The 21,773-nt window shown below is 36.6% G+C and overlaps 1 protein-coding gene across 8 annotated transcripts in view; it reads left to right on the forward strand.

The window, feature by feature from the left end:
• The window catches only part of NIPBL (NIPBL cohesin loading factor), a 152,786-nt gene that overhangs the window by 83,612 nt on the left and 47,401 nt on the right, over positions 1-21,773 (forward strand). For 4 of the 8 annotated variants that reach the window (XM_080372099.1, XM_080372098.1, XM_080372097.1 and 1 more), the window contains one exon: positions 6,795-8,354. The exons of 3 other annotated variants lie outside the window; for them this stretch is intronic. In XM_080372099.1, coding sequence (XP_080228225.1) covers positions 6,795-8,354 — 1,560 coding nt within the window. Of the gene's footprint in view, positions 1-2,864; positions 4,317-6,794; positions 8,355-21,773 lie in introns of those variants that run through there. One more of the 8 variants, XM_080372101.1, reaches the window with a different exon arrangement.

Below are 21,773 nucleotides of genomic sequence, written 5' to 3' on the forward strand. Positions count from 1 at the left end.
GTTAGATGGATGGGAGATTTTATAAAATTACTTACCCAGTAATGACTTTATTTTGTTCTGGGACGTCACTTCTCTATAATGGATTTAAATCTTGATAAAGAAATGGCATGTATAAGTAATAAATCTTAGTAAGGTTTTAAACCCAGCATTTCTGTAGTTCATAGTCACTAAGTTCACTCTGAAATCAGCCTAAGAAGATGCAGACTTTTTTTCATTACCATGTAGTGTAAATGTTACCAGATCTACTTAATTGAAGATATTTGAGTGCAGGATACAGTGTCAGAATAAAATCAGCATCTGGAAGGGAGATGTCAAAGTCGTTGCTTATTTCTAAAGTTTTCTGTTTATACAAATTATTAAAAACTAACTGAATATGTTAATCCGTAAGTGATACATAATCTAAGTAGCTTTCATTAAGTCTGCCATTAGTGTGTTGCATTTTTCTTGGGAAATTGTGCTGCATTTTGTATTTCAAAGTAATTGCACTTCAGGTTTTGCTCAGATATTCTAAAAGATGAGTTCACAAAACTATAATTCTTCACAGTCACATGGATAAAACCCATCAGTTGCGTCATAAAAATCCTATCTCATAAATAAATTAAAATTAGATTTTAAAAGCAGTATTGAATTTGGGGAGGTTGTTACAGCTTCCGGTCTCTAAACAAGCGTAGGTGCTTGTTTATACTTTTCTGTAGTTCAGTTCTTGTTGTTTCCTAGTGTAATATTTCTTTTGTGTTACTGTAGTTGACAGGGAGTAACAGGTTACCAGACATTAAGTAGAAAAAATCATGAGATCATATTTCATACTGCATTTATGCTGATTGCATTATTGGTGTATTTAAGAAAAGAAGCAAAACTTCACCAAAATGAAGATTCTGAAGTCTGCTGCACCTTAAGACATGTCAGAAACTCCTGTAATCTTTTTGTGTTTTGTCCTGGATGAGTTTGGACATCCCTCCTGATGGGCTTTCCTTTTTGCACAGTGATCAGAATTTTGATAAAGTCTTCTAACAGTTTGATAAAAATTAGCAGCTGTTTCTGTTTGGGTTCTTAGAAATCCCTTCCTCTGAACTGCAGCAGCTAAAAGCCCTCTCATCTCTGCTTCAGAGACTTCGGAATTACATTCTTTTCTAGAAAGCTTCCTATGCCAGGTTCACGACTGTACTTTCTTAGGTTCTTTTGTAAGGTAGCAAGCAATGAGAATAAAATTTTTGACCTGGGTTTGCTGAGTCTCTCCTTCAGGGGGAGGAGCTAGTGCTGTGGGAATGTCTTCTACTGATGGGAAGAGTTCTCTTTGGTTGTTAATCCTTTGGTTTTTTGAATATGGCTTTGGGGGAGGTCAGGTGGGAGCAGACTCTCACAGTCAGTAATACTGAATGTTCATGAAGCGGTAGAAAAGATGGATATTTCCCCTCATTCCATTGATAGGTCATCCATCATTACTACTGAAGAAATTTTAAACCTTCCTGGTACCCAGATTAGATGGATTGGTTTAGATTCTTGTGTCAGCAGAACACTGTTGCTTGGGGGGACTGTGTGCTTGGACAATTTTGAAGAGCTCCGTGAAGAATAATTAAGAAAAGAAAACAGTTGTCAGTAAACATAGATTTGCTATTTAGATGTATAGTTATGTATTATCTGTTGAAAATTCCTGATCTTGACTGTTAGCTTAAATAAAGTAAGCTTGTAGTTGGCCTCTGGCTGATTTGTCTCTGATGTTAAAAGATGGAAGGTTTGACAATACATAATAACTGCTTAGACTGCTACATTTGGTTTAAATTTATTCATTGCTGATTTAAATAATTCAAATAAGTGGTATTTTAAATGAGTTGGAGGAATATCCCAGTAATCTCTGAAGAGTGTTAGAGCTTTAAAATATAAAACTCTTAATTGTTACACCTTAAAAGAAGAAAGCTTATACTGGAGTAATCAGAACTGTTCATCCAGAATTCGACATTAGAAGGTCAATTTTCTTTGTGGTTCTGAAGAGGAATACATTCACATTTAACTGTCTTGGATATGAAGTCTCCAGTTTAATCCCTTACAAGGTGTAAATGCGGAAGTGATAATTTATCTGTTTTGTCTTCGATACCGCTCAAGTTCATTCCAAAATCTGAATTTTAGAGTCTACCAAACAGTATTAATAGAGTGGAGTGTTACTGTTCTGCTAAAATGAAGCTTAGCAACCATATACATGGTTATTATTTAGACTTGCTACCTTTTCACAGATACTTACAAAAGGCCCATTTCAGTTTGCTAGGACAAGCAGTTCTAGAAGGTTTTTTTGGCTATCATCCTATTATACTCATTTGCTGAAAGAGTTTAATCTGGAACTGAAGGCAATCATCAGGTTTGCAAGAAAGCAGTAACGTTGGAGACTTCAGGACTAATGGTATTATAGCTGCTGCTTTGGAAAGATTTCAGGTTACATGGAAGAATGGAGATACTTCTTTAATACAACTCCCCTCATCGAGCTGCTGTCCCTAACACTTCCTCAGCTTCCAAGTATGTCCATTTCCAGGATGGATATTCAGATCGTGACTGAGTCAGTTTCAGCAGTGAAGTATTTGAAGGTATCTGTGGTTTTTCCAGTGCACTGTTTTTTGCACAAAGGTTCCACAGTAATTAATTGATTTCTAAATCTGGAAGTAATCATTTTGATACACAGATAATTCCAAAGATGAAGGCTACAACCTGTCTCCAGGAATACTGTTCATAAGAGGACAGGTGAGAGATAACTGCTTGGAAATCCAGCTAACCCTTTTTTCCATTTCAAATCTGTGTTCCTGTAATGTTTTGTTTCTTGCACCACAGTGACCCGTTTAAGTTGACAGAACGTCTCTACTATTTTTTAATACAAGATAGCTTATAATCTTGCTTGTGAGTAAGTACCAAGGTACTGCCTTTTGATGAGTGTGTTGCAATGTGAAGAGAACATCCATGCAAATTTGCCAAGCCAAAAGGATGTATTAATAAGAGAATAACTGGGATCAGACTGGGCTCTGAACTGTCATAATTTTTTTTCAAGCAGTTGAACAAAATACAGATATATTTTGGATTTATCTACATTCTTGGGGTAGGGGAGGTGTGAATAATGTTTCAGAAAAGAAAAGAATCTGAAAACAATGAACTTGGATACATGATCTCTAATGTAGTAAAAATCTCTTCTGTGGCTTACTACATGCTCCTTTTATTACGAGAACTGTTACAAAAAGTGAAGCAAAAAGATCCTGGTCACACTTCATTGGTCTCAAGAGCTTGTGAGTCTACATGTTCACAACTGTGGCAAGCTTTGAATCTAGGTCTGCAGGATTGGAAAGGAAAACATTGGTCTCATATTTTGGCAAAGTCTTAGATCCTGGTAATATAAAGAAGTTCTACTGGCTATAGTATGAAGTGGATGAAGCTTGAATACTAATGCCTTGAAGGATACAAATTATATTTGAGTGGATAATATGAAAGTTCCTAAGTTTATCTGTTTGTCATAACCCTGCCGGGTCTTTGGACTCATGACTTAACGAAGTAAATGTATGCAAACTTGCACATATTTGATTGTAAGAAGATATGAAGACATCTGTTTTCAGAGGGTAATTACTCTCTACTCACCCCTCTGATTCTCTGCTGATTACTCTTCTGTAGTTCAAAGTGAATTCAAGATTTTATAAAGCCCTTGAAGCCCAGTAGTGTATTACAGCTTTCAGATTTCTGCAGCTTTCGTGGCAGCTTAAAAAGCTTTTGTGCTCATTCAATAGATTTTTTTCATTATGCTTAATGAAGATAGTGGTACTATGTACTTATCCTATCTTTTATGCCCTAGTTCAACCAGTATTTTCATAAGTTTGGGCCAGCTTTTTTGTCCTAGATCCAGAAATCTCAGAGAGGCAAAACAATAATGATCAAGTCTAGTTCTGAGGATCACCATCAAGATACACGGGAAATACGAAGAAAGCTGTGAGTAATCTGTAACTCTGTGTGCAATCACCATGCCATTTAGGAAGAGAAAACTTTGAAGGTGTCCCTTTCTTCTCAGATAAGATGTCAACAGGTTGTGGTTATAACCTATTAAAACATCTGCAGTTGTCAAGAGAAATGATGAAGGTCCATCAGAAGAGCTCTGTATTTAGAGAAAGTATGTATGCCAAGTTGCGATGTGATCATCTACTTATATGTTTTCCACTTACAATCTGACATTTTGGATGATGAAGAGCAGCAGCATTTTGAGCCTGTCAGTTACAGAAGTTCAAGCGAGAAAATTTCCTACTTGAATTTGTTTTGGTTCTTTAATCTTGGAGCCTTCAGCGTGAGGGCTCTGCAAGGTGAGTTTTGGTTGGTCCAGCTACAGCTGTTTAAGGCACCACAGCTCCTGGCCATCTGCCTTGCTCCTGTAATAGAAGTAGCAGAGGGGCAGCATTTACTTGGCTCATAACTGACTTGTTCAGCGTGGTAGGTTAATGCAAACCGTCTTCACCTAGTGCTTTAAGGTGATACATTGGACAATGAAATGCACTTGTGGAAATACAAATGTGTGTTCGCTTCTGCTACAGGTGATAACCTCAGTTAAAGGAATGGGGCAGATAACAGTAACCTCTTAAAGGCTACTGTTAGATCCACCATCAAGAGCTTTACAGGACTTTTTCAGTGTGGCTGAAATATCTGGGTTAAAATGATAAAGCTGACTAACTTTTTCCTAAGAACACAAGTTTCTCAATTTGTGTTTCAAAATTTGAAGAGTGTTGAGAAAAAAGGTAATAATGTGCATGGATGCATATGTATTAACATATATGTATTTTCTAAAAAATACATCAACCTGTTAGTCTGGAAGCTTCTACTTCATGACCATTCCTAAGACCTGTGATGAAGCTCAATGAGGTCAAAGCCCTCTTAGTCACAGGCAGAAAAAGACTTCTTGTCACAGTATGAAGGTTTAAAAAAATGACATGTTTTAATCAGTAGTGTCAGGAAATTAAACTATGTAAGTTCTTATATGAATCCAACAGTTACTATAGCAAAGAAAAAGCAAAATCTCCATGCTAAAAAGGCTGCAGTTTGATTTGGCAAATTTATTTTGCTTCTCACGTCTATCATAAAGTTCGCAGGTGTTTCTACAGGTTTTTCTGGAACTTTGCGAAGTTCCTTATTTGCAGTTGACCAGTTTCTGCATGGAGTTTATTGTATCTGTCTTTACTGTCTTCCAGCCATTAAATGTCATGCATAATTTTGGAGTTTTAGAAAGTTAAGAGATGTACAGGTAGATTTGAGAATGAAAATGATGGGGAAGAAAGCCTGTTCATGTCATGGAATTGACCATGTTACTACTTGTTATTGTCTTCTAATGTTAATTTTGGAGATAATCTTTTAAAGTTTTAATTCTTCTAGTTAAGACTCTTCTACAAATGTAGAAGAAGTTAGAAATCTTATGTTGTAATTCCGGTTTACAATTTGAGAGGGTGGTATGGGGGTGGGTGGGTGTTTTTGTTTTTCCTTGGAGTTTGTTTCCCTGTTCCTTGACTGCATCCTCCTTACCATTTTTTCTCCTGCTCCCAAAAAGAGGACTGGGTCATTGTATCTGGTGATAAGGCACCACAAACCTAGGCACAAAATAAGTTATTTTTCTTATACTGTGTTTGTGGTCTAGACACTTTGACAATAGATCTACAACAGAATTTCCAATGTATTTTAGTCATTTCTTAGACTTAGTCATATTCCCTGATTACAGAGGAAGTAATTGGTTGGTTTGTTTTTGGTTTGTTTTGTTTCTAAATTATGTGATAACAGTCGAGAACTGAGAATATAAGCCTTAGTGTAGGTAGGGATTTTGGTTTTCATGGCAGAAATTAATTTTAGAGTACCATGTTGGTAATAGTAATAGGTTGTAATCTAAACAAATAGAATGTACTCTTTGGATATTTCCATGTGCTTCTCATGTTTATGAATTCTACCAAATTACAGGATGTGTGGTTGGCTCACTTTATTTTTCTGTATTCTATTTTTAATGTTTTTTTAATATAAACTGAAAGGCTTATTGCAGAGTCAAGCTCTTGACACTACATAAAATTGTCACTGAACTTTTTATTTCATCCATGAAAAGCATTATGGTTGCAAAGGGAAAATACTCAAGCTTTTAAGTGTGTAGCGGCCCCCCAGCTGGTACACACGTGTTAATGATATAGACTCCAACTCTTGGTATACTGCTTTGCTTCAAAGAGGAGCTTGGAGGGTTGGAGTTATTTTAGTAATTTTTGCTCATTGATAATTGTTCCCTGGCTAAAATACATGTGAAGTCCAACTGATGCACTGAATGATGTAGGGAAAACCTCAGTCTTAATCATTGCGGATCCTTGCTTAGTTCATGTATAATGAAGCAGGCTGAATCTGCAGAAGATAATTTTATAGTAATATTCCTCAAAAAGTGGTTGTGGAGGCGCACCTTAACTTTGTCTGTGTAGACTTGCTTCAAGCATAGTTTGGGTTATTTTAGGTCTTTTATGTATTGCAGCTGCTTTATTAGGTGATTCTCTTGGGAATTACACAAGGACTTTGATTTCATATGTTTTGAGGGTGGGTTTTTTAATGATTAATTGGCAGTTGTGGTAGACTGACAATGAATGGTAGTCTGAATACATTAAAAAGTACTAGTTAGAGAAGTTCTATTCTTGCTTTTAAATTCAATGGATTTTGTTGTGTGTGCACATACATGCTAAGGAGGATTAATTGGTGGGAGTGGAGGGGAATGGACATTCTTGCTTGAACCTGTCTGTATATATAATTTGTGATTTTTCTCTTTTAACTTGCAGATAAGCCTCTGAAGAAGCGAAAACAAGAAAACAAACCACAGGAGGCTGGAGGTACTGCTGGAGGAAACAGAGCAGCTTCTCAGGAGACAGGTTCTACAGGAAATGGGGCAAGGCCAGCGTTGATGGTTAGTATTGATCTGCAGCAAGCAGGAAGAGCAGACTCTCAGGCAACAGTAACTCAGGATTTGGACACCATCAAAAAACCTGAAGAAATTAAGCAGTACAATGATGGGTTTGTGTGTGTTCCCCAAGAAGACACTGTTGGAGTTCTTAAATTTAAACCTGAAAACCATCCTGAGATTTTTAGGAAAAAGTCAGACTTTGAGGGTCAAAAGGCAGATATCCAGCAAAATGAAAACAGACAAATGGAATTCCAGCAAAATGAGAGCAGACGATTGGAAAGTAAACACAATGAGAACAAACACTTAGAAGCTAAGCATGAAAGCAGACAAATGGAAGTAAAACAAAATGAGAACAGACAGACAGAATCAAAACAAAATGAAAGCAAGCAAATGGAGATGAAACAAAATGAGGCGAAACAAAATAATGGCAAACAGGAAATAAGGCAGAGGCCCGAAACGCCAAAACAGAGGAGCGAAGGCAGGCCTGAAACACCAAAACAGAAGAGCGAAGGCAGGCCTGAAACACCAAAACAGAAGAGCGAAGGCAGGCCTGAAACACCAAAACATAGACATGATAATAGGAGGGAATCCAGTAAACCATTGTCAGATAAGAAAATTGAAATATCTAGGCATAAACTAGATGTGAAATCTGATCCTTCGAAGGTAAAACCTGAAAGTAGATCTGATCCAACAAAACAAAGGCCTGATGGACGTTCAGTTTCTGATACACTGAGGCGTGACCATGATAGCCTTAAACAAAGATCTGAGGACAGGGGGGAGTCAGAGAGGTACAGAGGAGATCCATCCAAGATTAGACGGCCTGAATATTTGAGATCCTCAAACAAAAATGAACATGATTCTAAGCATGGTATTAAATCTGATGGTTCAAAACCTGAGAAATTTGAAAGGAAACATAGGCATGAGTCTGGTGAATCAAGGGAGAGGTTTTCTTCTGGGGATCAGAAATCAAGACCTGACAGCCCTCGTATTAAACAGGAAGGTAAAGGAGATTCTAGTAAATCAAGACCTGATAAACCTGGTTTTAAATCACCCAACAGCAAGGATGAACGAAGGACAGATGTTAATAAGAGTAAAGTAGATAGTAATAAAGCACATGCTGACAATAAAGCAGAGTTTCCCAGTTACTTGTTGGGAGCAAGATCTGGTGCATTGAAACATTTTGTCATTCCAAAAATCAAGCGTGATAAAGACGGCAATGTTACTCAGGAGTCAAGGAAAACTGAATTTAGAGGTGAACAGAAAGACAAAGTAGAGAAGATTGGGCTAGTTGAAGATCTAAATAAAGGAGCTAAACCTGTAGTTGTCCTTCAAAAGCTTTCTTTGGATGATGTACAGAAATTTATTAAGGATAGAGAAGATAAATCAAGGGGCTCTTGTTTTAAACCTAACAAGAACAAGTCATCCAAATCTAATAAAGGTAAGATTTTTTTAATATTAATTGCATTATATCTTTTACACTCCTTTTAGATTTGCTGCTTATGTTGTTAGAAATGCAATGCAAACATTTGATAGTTTAAATGCTTGCTTATATGATGAATTTGGGGAACAGAGTGAAACTCATCTATGGGCTTGTTGTTGTTGGAAATATTGCTGTGATGTACCTGAAATTATTTATTTACACCAGTGCAAGTGCCTAATGTGGGAACACTACATGGTCTTAAACTTTACTTCAGCTACATTGGTTTAACCTGGTAATTTAACCAGTGAAACATAACTTCTGTATGTATGGTTTAAACTGGATTAAGGGTGTCTGTATAGTGGACTGGTACAGCTGTAACTAAATCAGTGTAGCTGGAGTGGTGGGAAGTGCTATGTATAGCAGCTCTAAGATTCCTTTATATTTTTAATTGGAACTGAAATGTGTTTTTCCAAGGCATGTTTTGACGTGATGAAGTAAGAATGCAGTTACAAAGTCCCATCTGCCTCTTTTACATTATAAATACAACTCTGCTGGGGAGCTTCCACACTGGAGGCTGTGTGACAGTAAGCTTACAAAAAGGTTCTGTCTTTAGGAGAATTCAGACAACATTGTCTCTAGGGTCCATTGTGCACAGGAAAGAGGAACTGCTAAACAATAGGCTGGTATTTTCAGATTAGTAATATGGGCAGGAAATAATTCAGAATAGTTCGTAGGTTTGATATTTGGTTGATTGTCTCTTCTGCAGATTTAACAATTTTTTGAATAAGATTGCTTTTTCTTCTTGGTGCTCTAATTTTGGCTTCTTTGGTTTCAGACTGAAGTTGATTATTTCACATTGTGAAATCACTGTTCCTAACTGGTCAGCGTTCCTTTTTTAATGTTTAGCATTTAAAGCATTTAAATTTCTTGTGTGGTTATGTTTATAGAGTTGTCATGTCTCAAAATAGATGACTCAAGTGACAGATTTCAGCTGTATGCAGGGTGATTTATGAATGCAGTTCCGGGTATATCAAGAATTCGAGGAATGTTTTCTTATGTAGTTGATCTGATGAGAAATGGATGTAGAAATCATCTTTGTGAATGTATGACTATGTTTACGTGCACATGAACAGAGGTGATACCTATATAACGAGTTTATTGTGACACTGTTCTCTGTCTACTAACCTGATTGTATTGACTCTTAAAAGACTTAATAATTCAGGATGTGTATTGCTTATTTGTAAAGTATTAGCCTCCTTGTTGAATATTTTCTCTTTCTCCCAGAAATAAAAACATTTCCCCTGTTCATTTTTGAGGTTCAGAGCAGGCAAAATTTCCATTTCTACTAAGATAAATATCTAGAGTTAGACATAAAATTGACATCTTTCTTGTCAGCTTAGTCTAAAGATTTCAGGTTAAACCTTTGTGTTATTGATAGGGAATACTAAAAACTTTCTGCTGGAAGTCACCATAGTCTCAGAAGGATAGATTTTGAATTCACACAATTCTATGTGTAGAAAGTCAGTAAGTTTTAGAGACCTCAGAGCCATATACAGTACCTGTATGCTTTCTAAAATGTTTCTAAAGTACTTTTTTTGTAGTCTGTATTGTCTGTTGTTTGTATGGAATGTTTTAGTAATGTGTAAAGGTTTTAATGATTTTTATTTGATTGGCATGACTAGTAGCTGTGTCACACGAGCAAGGCATTAATTTTAAAGCTGGGGTTATAACTTTTCTGCAAAGCTTTGGTGGTGGGTTTGTGTTTGGTTTTTTTTTTTTTTCTGAAGTTGTACTTCTTACATACATTGAAATAACTTGGGACACTTTCCAGGGAAAGAAAATGTTTGAATCTGCTAACACTCTTTTTGCTATTGTGTGCAGAATAAGGTTCTTACAGTGATACTAGCAATAGGTTTTGTGGAAAGAATAATGTTGTAATTGTGTTTATGTTTCTCTTACAAATCAAGGTTTTGAGTGTTCAGCAAGGCAGATTTTGGAGAAAGTATCTTTGAACTTCAGATTTTTCAGGTGTCTTTTTCATTGGGTTTTGGGTTTTTTTTCTTTTCTGTTTTGGTCCCCCCCTGCCAGCTTCCTTAAAACATACCTCCTAGGATATAGTATGCTAAATAACTAGGTGAACTCCAATGTTTGAAAAGGTTGATAATTTGTAAAATTATCTTTTCATAAGCCAAAGTCAGTTTGTCAACATCTGACTGATCCAGAAAATATTCATGCCATCGCCACAATGTCCTCACTCCAGTTGAGAGAATGTGTTCACTGTTTTACTCTGTGCCATTTTAGTTATAAACATTTTAATACACTAGGAAGTGTAATATTCATAAACTTTTAGTTCATCCTGTATTTCTTGATAGATTGTAGCAAATCTTTTCTTGTGTTGCCTTTTAGCATTAGTATTCCACTTCTCACATCTCTCTTATTCCATGTGGCTTAGTATATTTTACTTTATATTTCTTTATTTTACTTCCTTGTGTTTCTTGTCCTTTGTTTTTGCTTTCTCATCCATTCCTCCCCCAATAAATTGTTTTCCCCTGGCTTTGTCACATACAATATCATTGCTGTGATGTGTCTGAAAACCATTTCAAAATCAGGTTAGTTCAGCTAATTCAAAACACCATTTAGATAGTCATTCTGTCTTAAGGGACTAATGCTCCTTCATTTAAAACTCAGTAAAATCGACTTGGTTTAAGCTAAAATCAATGCTTTTCAAACTGAAAGTCTATACAACTTCTTACATTGTTTCAGTACATTTTAAAGTCATAGCTTTATTGTGCAAATGGATGCAGCTTGCATTGTACTGCAAAAAGACAAAGTAACGTTTTAATCAAATTTTATAGACAGGTTTGAAATTTTGGTAAGTTATTATATGAATGGGAGTAATAGCTGTAGTACACAACTGTTAATACTGAGTTATCTCGAACCATCCGTTTTAGCATTTACAAGAAAGAAGCAACTTTTTTCTCTCTTCCAATCTTTGACTGGATCCACTCTTGACTCGGAGGAAAGTTACAGATTTTTTTTTCATAGTATTTTTCTTAAGGCGTCTTACAGTGAAATTTTGTGGCCTGTTTTGTCCAGGTCAGAATGAAATGTAACACTTTCTTTTGGTTTTAACATCTGGGAATGCCTTTTTATCCTGGTTTTAATGCCAATGTGTGTTGTTGGGGGATCCACGAAACTTTTCTTTCATGTTTTGGCTGCAATAAGGAGGTCATGTTTGCCATCCTTTCTTTTCAGAACTTCAGTGAATACTTTCTCTGCTGCTTATAGGAGCTCTACTGATCGGCTGTGTTGGATGAGAGCTATTTACAGTTTCACAGTTACTGCATTCTGAACAAGACAAACTTTCCTTTTTTAAAGTATGAAACAGATATGGTTATGAGAGAATCTGTAAATATCTGTGTAAGGAGGTGTCTGAATTGGTTTATAATATATTTGAAGGATTGCCTTTCCAAAATAAGCACCATACATGTAATGAAATTCTTAGTTCTAGGACAAATGAGTGTGTATTTTTAAGACTGTGCAGAAACACATTTTGAGTCTTTCAATATCATTTTAAATTTTTTTTTTGTTTAAAAAAACTTAAAATCTGATCTGAGTGCTACTCTTCATTGTAGATTGTTGCAGAACTTCATTATCTGTACAACACAGAACTTTAAATACAGGGTTTTGTTGCTTACTGCAAGTCTTCCTAAATACGCTACATTCTCTGCTGCTATGATCTGAAATTTGAGTGAAGTTTTGCAATTTCTTCAAAGGCGCTTTTCATACATATACTTACAGGATCAGCTTAAAACTCTACTGCTTGACCATCTTCATGTCATGAGTTAAAACAATGCATCTAGATTTTTTTGTGTTCTGTGCTTGTGTGATTTGTTGTGGGGTTTTGGGATTTATTTTTTTTTTATTGTGGTTGGTTTGTTTGTTTGTTTTTAATTCCAGGTGAGTTTTTTGGAGCCTATAGTAACTATAATTTGGCATTTGTGTAACATGATGGTCCATCTTTGAGTCAAGCACGCTGGAAATGGTTTCACTTGTAAAGCAGAGTAATCAATTAGGTGCTCATCTTGTAGGTAGGAGTAACAAGAAAGGGAATATTCCAAAATGAAAACCTGTGTCCAGATTGTGTTGGTTCAGTGAGCCTACTTATAATGCTTTTCACGGACTTCTAGTCAGCACAGTAGAGCTACTTACAAATACTTTGTGGTACAGCTGAAAACTGTGGACAAAAAGGAAGTATCAATTTTAAACATCTCTTTAAATACTCCGTGCATAGGACTTCTATAAGGATAAATTTGTAAACCTTTGAGAAAAATAGCTTTAGATACTAAAATGTCAAGCAAATTTTAGAGTTCACTCAGATTTATTTCCAAGATGATAAACTCTTGATGTCAAAGCAGATACACTGTTGTACTCAGTGAAATCATTGGGGCAAGCAGCTGTGCTGCAAGGAAGTAACTGGAGTAAAAATGTTTTCTTTGGAAAGGAAAAGGCTGCTGCTCTGCGTGTTTACTGCAGATTGTGGTTTTGTAAAGATGACCATTGTAGAAGTCTGCGATGCCACAAATCTGAGATTTGAAATCACTGTCTTGGAGTTCCTTGTAGCAACTGCATTTGCACGTGTCAAGGCCAGAGTAATAACCCACTATGCATCTTGCATATGCATGCACCACCAGGTGAATCAAGTATGCCATAAGTTTCTGAAGTTCTACAGGAAATTGTCATATTTCAGATTTAAAAGGATGTATTTCATGGTTAACAGCAAGAAATTTATAATGATTCTTCTCAGCGACAGTCTTTAAAGCTTCTGTTAAACTAAATTTAACAGGAATTTTAGCAAAAAACCCACATCAACATCATGAAAATTCTGCAGTCCTCCTGTTTTTCCCCTTTCCTGAGATATTAGTGATTAACTCTTTTCAACTTAAGTGGACTAGAAGAGGAGCTGGCTGTCCCTCATGGCATTAGAAGTATTTAAAGATAGGTTGGATTTGCAGACGATCCATTTTAACATACACTCTGTCCACTTAGCCCTGATAACATTTTTTTTCTCCTTTCTGGATTGAACAGGTTCACATTTTGAAAAATATTCCAGGCATTGTTTAGTCAGAGGCCAAACCCTAACTATAGATACCCCACTCGGAATGAATAATTCCTGCTTGCGGGGATTTTGTAGGTATGATGTGTCCATCCTATCTCAGAAGGGTTGCTGGAATTTGTAATGGACATCGTACATACTCTCTGGGGCCTTCAATTTTGGTGCTAGTTTTTCAGAAGTAGATGTTGGATAAACTGGTATTGGTAGACAGCCAGATATTCAGCCGTTGCACACTGGGGCCCTTATGTTGCTCTGTTACCATTACAGTGGCAGACGTTTTCAGCATAGTGCTTTTGCCTGGGAGCTGCTTTAGGTGCTTCCTACTTTAGTCTCTGCCACTAAGGTAAATACTGTGATTCTTGATCTTATAGTTGTTCTTGAGTTCTTACTAGCAGCGATAAACTTCACCAAACCCACTGGTTTCATTTTTCTTTGGTTCATATGAAATATAATGCTTTGTTTTGAGATTTAGGAGTGCGTTGTTTAATTAGTTCATTTTTGAAAAATTACTTTGGTGTATGTAAGCGATGGAAATTTATTACCTGATTTGTCATAGCAATTTGTTGAAAGTCTGAAACTGACTTTGGTTCCTGGACATGGATGTTTGTTCAGGTTCCTCTTACTTTTTGGGAGTAACTTAGGCTATTTTGCACAAATAATTTTTGCAGCAATATATTGCTGTATGTAAAAAATGTGAGCCAGAAATTTGTCTGATATCAATTACAATATGCAATGCAGACCTGTTCGTGTGTCTTAAGTATCTAAATATGGATGTTATTTCCTGGCTTATGTGTAGGGATATGAATTCAAAATTTTTGGGTTTAATTTTCTTCTAAACACAGACTAAATTTGACAAAATACAAATAGGGGAAGGCCTCACTTTTGGTTCTGGGCAGTTAGCTTTCCTATTACTTGACATTTTCACGTTAGGTGACTGGTTTTGTGTAAGAAAATTTAAATTGTTTACTTGAAATTTTGAATTTATTTTTTGCTCCATGGAAACATTACCAATGAACAGAAAAAAAGTATGTGATCTTTTTTGTTCCTCAAATTATTGAACGGTTGTTCCTTAAATATATGTACTGTTTAGTTATCTTCTGAGCAACTTTCTCGTAGTGCTATTTTATATTAAAAACTACGTCAGCAATCTTTTGTTGTTGTTGCTTATGTAATTAAGTTACTTTGAAGAAGCAAACCGAGAGTTGCTTCATGTGATATTTTAAATTATGAAGACTGAGAATATTTCCAGGATAGAGTGAGGAAAAAGCAGATCTTCTTGATGTGCCTGTAGTCACAGATCTGCTGTAAATCATGGCATTTGTTTTGCTTTTTCTCTGCAAAGATCTTGCTTGTATTATATTGCCTAGATAGGAGGTTTTCTTCTATGAGAAGAAAAATTATGAGGTATAATTTGATTTTATTTCACTAAGGTCTTTTTTCTTAAGTGAGGCCCCATGGCTCAGTTTTTAGGTTAATCAAAATACATGGCTGGGAAAGTACATCAATCAAAAATCTCAGGTTCTCAATATTAGTAGTAACAGAACATTGCATGCTGTGTCTTGCAACTCTACAAAACATCTTAACTTTTTAATACAATACATTGAGTTGGCTTAAATTTCAAGGCATATGTTCAAAAGCAATAACAGCAAAATCCAAAAGCAGTTCCCTGGCACAGGTTCATGAAAGTGAGAAGTTTTGTGCAGCACTGTGTTTATTTCACTTGCCAGTTGTGCTCCATTTTACTCTTCAGTACTCCTGTATTTTTTGTGAAGTATCTTGCAAAGCTAGACTGCTCTAGCCTCCTTTTTTCAAAATTTTTATAAAGACAAAAGACCAGTGAAGAGCAATAAGGGGTAAAATAACCTGTGGCTATAGTTGTCAGAGCAATCAGGTAGCTTGAGGAAATCGTTGATAACAATGTAAATGTGAGTTCTCTTGGCGTCTTTGGGGAGTGTGTGTTGGGTATATTCCTTGCTCTCTGCCTGTGTCATTCAGGGTGCTGTTTGGAAATCTATTCCCTCCATCAAAAATTTTTTTGCTTCTAAGAGTATTTTGTACTATTGTGAAATCCTTTTAAAATCTCTGTGCTGCCTAGCTGTGGGCAATGATGATCTCTACTGTATGATGGAATTATTCTGTTGCTGTGTTCATATTTTTCTTTGACCCACCAGCCTGATTGGGTCCCATTTATCAAGGCCAGAGCTAAGGACTGTAGTGTAAGTAAGGAGTCTGATCCTTTTCTTTTGTTTAACCCAAGGCTGGGAGCCTTCCCTTTGTGTCAGCAGAGGCAGATGAGGAAAAATGATCTTGAAAGATGTGTTCAAGCAGGTTCTATGGAATTATATAGCGTATACTTCTTCCTAACGCTACTTCTCTCCTTCCTGCTGGATTCATTGCCACAGAGAATCCTGTGGGTCCAGTCCCTTGGGTGGTGGTTAGGGCGTCTCAGTCTCCCACCCTCTTTCTGGTTGTGTGTGAGCTGAGCTCAGGAGTTACCCCTTCATGGATGTAGTCAAAAGGTGAGGTTAAGGGCCTCAATAGAGGGTTATACCTTGTTTACAGGATGTAGCTGTATATCCTTCCATAAATTTTAATTAAGGCAGAGAATTGGAGAGGAAAGAGGAAGGCTGCTGGAGTAAATGCACTACTTCTCAGATTATTTTCACCAATATTCTTTTGATGGTGCATTTTTCAGCTGATGATAAGATACTGAAATAAAAGGGGGACTTCTGTCTGATGAGCAGATGTACCTTTCTCATAACTTAAATTCCTCTTTGAGAAAAGGATTGCAATTTCCCTGTATTCCCCTTGAATATTCTGTTCTTGAAACTCTCCAGAGTACAGTTATTTGGAAGAGTGTGAAGCTGGTGAGCAAGGGTCTCTGATCACCAAGGACTTAATGTGCCATATAAAGAACATACTGGGAACATAAAGAACAAGTATTTTAAGGGAGAGCTTGGTGGAAAGGTGTAATTAAATCTGCACAATGAGTGAGAGCCAGAAGTTTTCGGCTGTGACCAGTAAGCTGTTCATCAATCAGTAAGCTGTTCATCAATCACAGGTAGTCATGTGACCCTTTGCATTGTAATGCTGAAGTGCTATACTGGAGCAGTACTTAACTATTTTAAAAAAGTTTTTATTTTCCAAATGCTTTTATAAAGTACAGAATTAATTTTATCTCATCTTTTTTCTTTCAGTTCTTTATCTAAAATAGAACCTTATCTGCCTGAGTGGTTGTAGTAGAATTAAGCTGTGAGTTTGTGCTGTTGTAGTTACAGTGACATAACTGTCCAACAAGAAAGCACTCTTGTTACGGAGTGATAATGTATTCTATTTGATTTAGCACAGTTTGAAGGATTTTTGAGCTAATCCAGATAGAAACTGCATATATGTCTGACATAGGAAGTTATATCAGGGTGGTTATAGCAGTGACCCAAAATTACTTGAGAAAGGAAGACAGTAAGCTAGTGATATATGAGAGAGGAACATCGTCTCTCAAATGCTTAGAGAGGACATGTGAGAAAGGCAAGCTTGGCCTCTGTGGCATAACAGCAAGAGTGGATATACTAGTCATCAGCACAATAAAATAGTCCAGTAGTAGGTAGCATCTTCTGAGGCAAAAAAAGGAGCAAGAGAAGGGCAAAACTGAGGTACAAGCTGTAGGGGTTTATTTTTAATGTCAAAATGAAGCTGTGTGGCAATTGATTAGTGTACAAGTTTGAGAATTTGGGGAGTGGTTAAACTTAAATTTCTAAACACTAAGAAATGCAAAGTGTATCCTCACCTCAAACAAGTGTCACTGTTCCCTCTTAGACCCTTATGTGTTCCTTTTATAATGTCTTGATAGTTGAAAAAACTTGTGTTTTAAAATACAAGATAGATCTAGAAATCATAAATGTCAGACTGCAGGTCTGCATATTACAAACTATTAACACACAGAAATGGACAATATGTACGGTTGCTAATTTATGCAGCTGGCTTTATTAACATAAACCTCAGTTTTGAAATAATTATTCTCAGGACAGTTTTTCTTCAAGCACTTGTTCATTTGCTACAGTAAATATATGTGCAAACAGGCCATTTTGATGTCACAAGTATTTTAAAGCAACCATATAAGCGAATTGATAGGGACTGTTTCCACTGTATTAACTTTATCTTACAGTTGTGAAGTAGCAATTTGGAGTTTAGGTTTCTAAATGTATTTGAATCATGATGGCTTGTTAATGCATCGGAAGTTGCACCACAGTGTAAACTATACATCTGTTTTCTATGGTTTGGAAAGCAAAGATAAATCGTTACTGAGATGATAACGGAGTTTATTAGTGTTGGTTTTGATTTCATGGCAAGACAGCCTCTCTGATCCTGGAAAGCTGACCTAAACATCAGCAAGCGTTATCCCCTTTTCTATAGCTGCTTGTCTGAAGTTGTTATATCAAGGCAGGTGAAAGACACATGAACACACTGATCATTGTGTCAAAAAAAAATTGTGCTGTCCATATCGAATGGATCCAGTGAAAGTCCATAATGGTGTTACCTTTTTTTAATTTCAACCTGTGTGGAAAACATTCAGCTGCCTGGGTCAGGGAGATCTGTTTGACTTGCAAATTCAAGTCAAAGTGATTTTGGATACTCCTGAAGATTAGATATGCGTAAATATTAGCTAAAGTTAAAGGCTGTTTTACAGACTTGAAACAACGCATCAAGTTGTGAACAAAAAGCGGTGCTGAACTGTGCAAGATTTTGAACTGTGCAAAATCAGATCTGTGCGTTTCCATTCTATTTTTAAGCCATATGTGAAGAAGGGATATACTACATCCACCACACATTTTAGAAATCTTCCTAGTATTCATGGCAAAACCCTTTGAAAAGCTTCCTAGATTAGAATAGAATATGGGAGGAAACTTACAGACTAGTTCATTTTTAGCTAAGATTCTGTGGCTGATGAAGATTCTTCAGTATCTCCTCCAAGAAACCTTCTGATAGTGGCAATCAAACAAAACCAAGAAGAACTTGTTCTTCCACCAACAAGCAACTAGTAAGTCATGGATAGCGCTGCATACATTTGGAGAAGCATTGAAGAAGTGGCTGTTCTGTATGTGGTTCTTGGAGATTAGTTGTTCTTACAGCTATTCTATGACTTGCCCTTCAGTTTCACGAATGTAGAGCTTGTTAGCATGCTGGTTTTTTACAGTGAGAGAAAGATTCTGGTATGATGGTGTCATGGTCCACTTAGTGGACTCGTGATGGTTTGTTTACTATGATCTCGAAGTGCAAAAAAAATCAAGGCAACCACACCAAGGGGTTATGTTTCAATCAAACAGCACGATTTTATTGTTTGCCCATAAAGTGACGTGTGATAGATAGAAAGACAGAAAGTGAAGAAAAGATAAAGTCAAAAGAAAAGGAAAGAGGATTATAGCTACCGCCACAGGTCCAAGGTCTTCCTATGGTCCCAGGTCCAAGCACCATCCTGCCTGTCCTTCTGATCGTTGTGATCCTTGGTGGGGAAGATCTCCCAAATTCGGTTGCTCAGGAGTCATCTTTTATGCCGAGCAGCGCACCTTGCTCCTCCTCTGGCCCGTGGATTGTTGTCAGCCTCTGCCTTCTCGAGCCAGGTTATCACGCATGTTCTGTTCCATTGTTACGACAACGGTTGTGATCCACCTTCTGGACAGCTGCTATGTGGCCTTATCGTAGTTGTTCCTTCCAGTGCCGGGTATCAGGGAGCGGCATAGTACTCCTCGTATCGTGCAGTTCTCCTTCAGGGTCACTGAGTCCCGGTGTCCATGAGGAGCACATTCCATCTCCAGGTCTCTGTTAGCTATGTTGAGACAATATCGTTCTCTTTAGACTGGCTCTTACAAATGGTACTTTTTTGTTGTTCATTTTAATAGTTGCAGCAGCTTTGCAATTATGTGTAAGCGATGTCTGAAGAACACTGTTGCCTATAGCCCATTTCAGTACACTGATCACACACAATAGCAAAAAATGGAGTTACTCTGTTGATGAGGACAGTTCATCAGAAAGCTAAGATACTGGGGCATTCTTATTAACTTGTAGAGTAGCTTTTTAGTAAAGTTACTTTCTCCTTAGCTATTTAAAAACCCATGCAAAGCTAGAAGCGATTGTTACTTATTAAAGTGGTAACCCAAAAGTAAGTAACAGGTCTTAGCAAACTTAGAAAATAAATTGAAAAACTGAAGGTGATCATATGTGGTTTTATAGATATTTTGAAAGGGGTTTGTGTTGTATATTCTTTTTAATTGTTTTTGAAAAGTATCCCATAAACTAAAAACTCATTAGCATGGGTATTATAACCTAATGTTTGTTGCCATGTGATTGGATTCTTACAGTGAACTGGATTCTTTTAAGCATTTCTTTACTACCCAGAACAAATAAAAAGCACCTTTGTTAGAAAATGTGGAGGCATAGGAGAAGGAATTTAGTAAGATGTTTCTAGTGAGGACTGGATTGCCCTGACTCACCATAACATAAGTAATAGAGTAAAATACATATTCACAAGCTCTTCACTGGAGTCCCACAGTATATAATATCCCTGGTTTTCTTCAGAAAGGATGAGGAGTCTTTTTCCAAGTATATCAGAATTGTAGGTACATGTACATTTTTATTTTTCCAGTGAAGTCTAATTAATACTGTGGTAATTGATTTATTTTTAAAGATTGAGCAGTGTTTTACCCTGGGAACAAAATCAATAAGGAAAGTGAGACTAGATATTCTTAGGAGGCAGGAGAGTGGTAGCCTATGATTTTTGTTTGTTTGGGGATTTAATACAACTTCTGTTCCTTTACTTGTAGCTGGCTTTTAAAATGTCTTTGTTTGCCCAGATTTACTATAGGCTTTATGTTATGTGTGTAGTCCTGCTGATTTTAATGAAATCACCAACAGTGCGTAAAATTGAGAATGTATGTTGGAGAACCAAGTTTGGAGGCCCTCTGGTGATTCCACCTTTGGAAATTGTCTTAAAACTTGTGTATGTTAATTTTTGTGTAGTTTGGAGCTGGATATAAGTTAAGTCTCTTCAGGCACTGTATAGGCGTACAAAAAGACGTGCAGTATTAGTGTGGGGACACCACTGCTTAGGTGCATGGCTGTGCAGCATCCAGATTAGACCTGGCTGTCATCTAGTCAGCTGTTGGTACATACAGAAGAACTGGTGTGCCTATGTTGGTGTACTTCTGCCTATCTTCAATCAAGAGCCCAGCCCGCAAAGAATAATCATGTCATAGCAACATGGTCAACCACACTGTGAAATGTTTTCTAGCATTTTTGAAAGCAGTATTGAGAATTTAGGTAATTTTGAAGGTGGTTATCTAAGGATGGAATGGCAACTTAACACAAATAAACAAGAATGACCACAGCATGGGGGAAGCAGAGACAACTTTTGCTATCAGTTCTACTTTGTAGGTACTTCCCTACCTCAGTTTGAAACCCCAAGAAAAAGTTAAATCTCTTTTAAAAATTCACTTTAATGGGGTGACTTGCTAAACATACTTGAGAATTATAGAAAAACAATTTTCTGATCATTGTAGGCAATTTTGATGGATGTAGATATATGTGAAACCAGTAATATATAAGACTTCTAAAAAAATCTTGTTGCTGGAAACTGTTTTCTCATATTAAGACTTCTAATTCACATTAAAGGTGTTTAAAGAGGGAAGGAAAATGAAAAGACTAATTCAAGATTAGAAGATAGGAAATTAGTGTAAAAATGGAAATAAATTTTAGAAAGCTGTGTTAGTGATGTAGTGAATGCAATTAAAAAGTGAAATATCATCCAGAATATTATATTTTAGAGGAGTGTGTGTGTGTATATATATATATATATATATATAGCAACTGGCAGGTGATTTCCTCTCTAAATAATACAGTATGCCTTAGGAGGGAGAGGAAGGCACTTATGACAAAGCTATTTGTTCTGCTGTTGGAAAAAGTTTAGCATTTAGTCTGATAATCTTCAGATCTGTGCAGCAGATTCTTTGATAAATAAAGACATCAAATAAACAAACCCCCAAGAAATAACTTTTGCATTTATTTGATTTCCTTGCTTCAGTTGTGAAAATTTTGACTGCAAATCTCCTTCGTTCTGACTATGTGTGCGTTTAATCGTAGTTTTAAAATGTGATGAGAATGGTGTGATGTTGTCTACCTGTTTGCCTTGGGAAAGAAACCTGTTGTGGTCCTGCTAGGTGTTTGTCTGTATTAAATAAAAATCTTTCAACTTTGCTTTGTAACAAAATCAAGCAAAAATTCAGGTTGCGTTCTAAAACTACTAATGGGAGGTAAGAAATAAACCTGAGGCA

Source organism: Falco punctatus, assembly GCF_963210335.1.
Source record: "Falco punctatus genome assembly, chromosome: Z".
NCBI lineage: Eukaryota > Metazoa > Chordata > Aves > Falconiformes > Falconidae > Falco > Falco punctatus.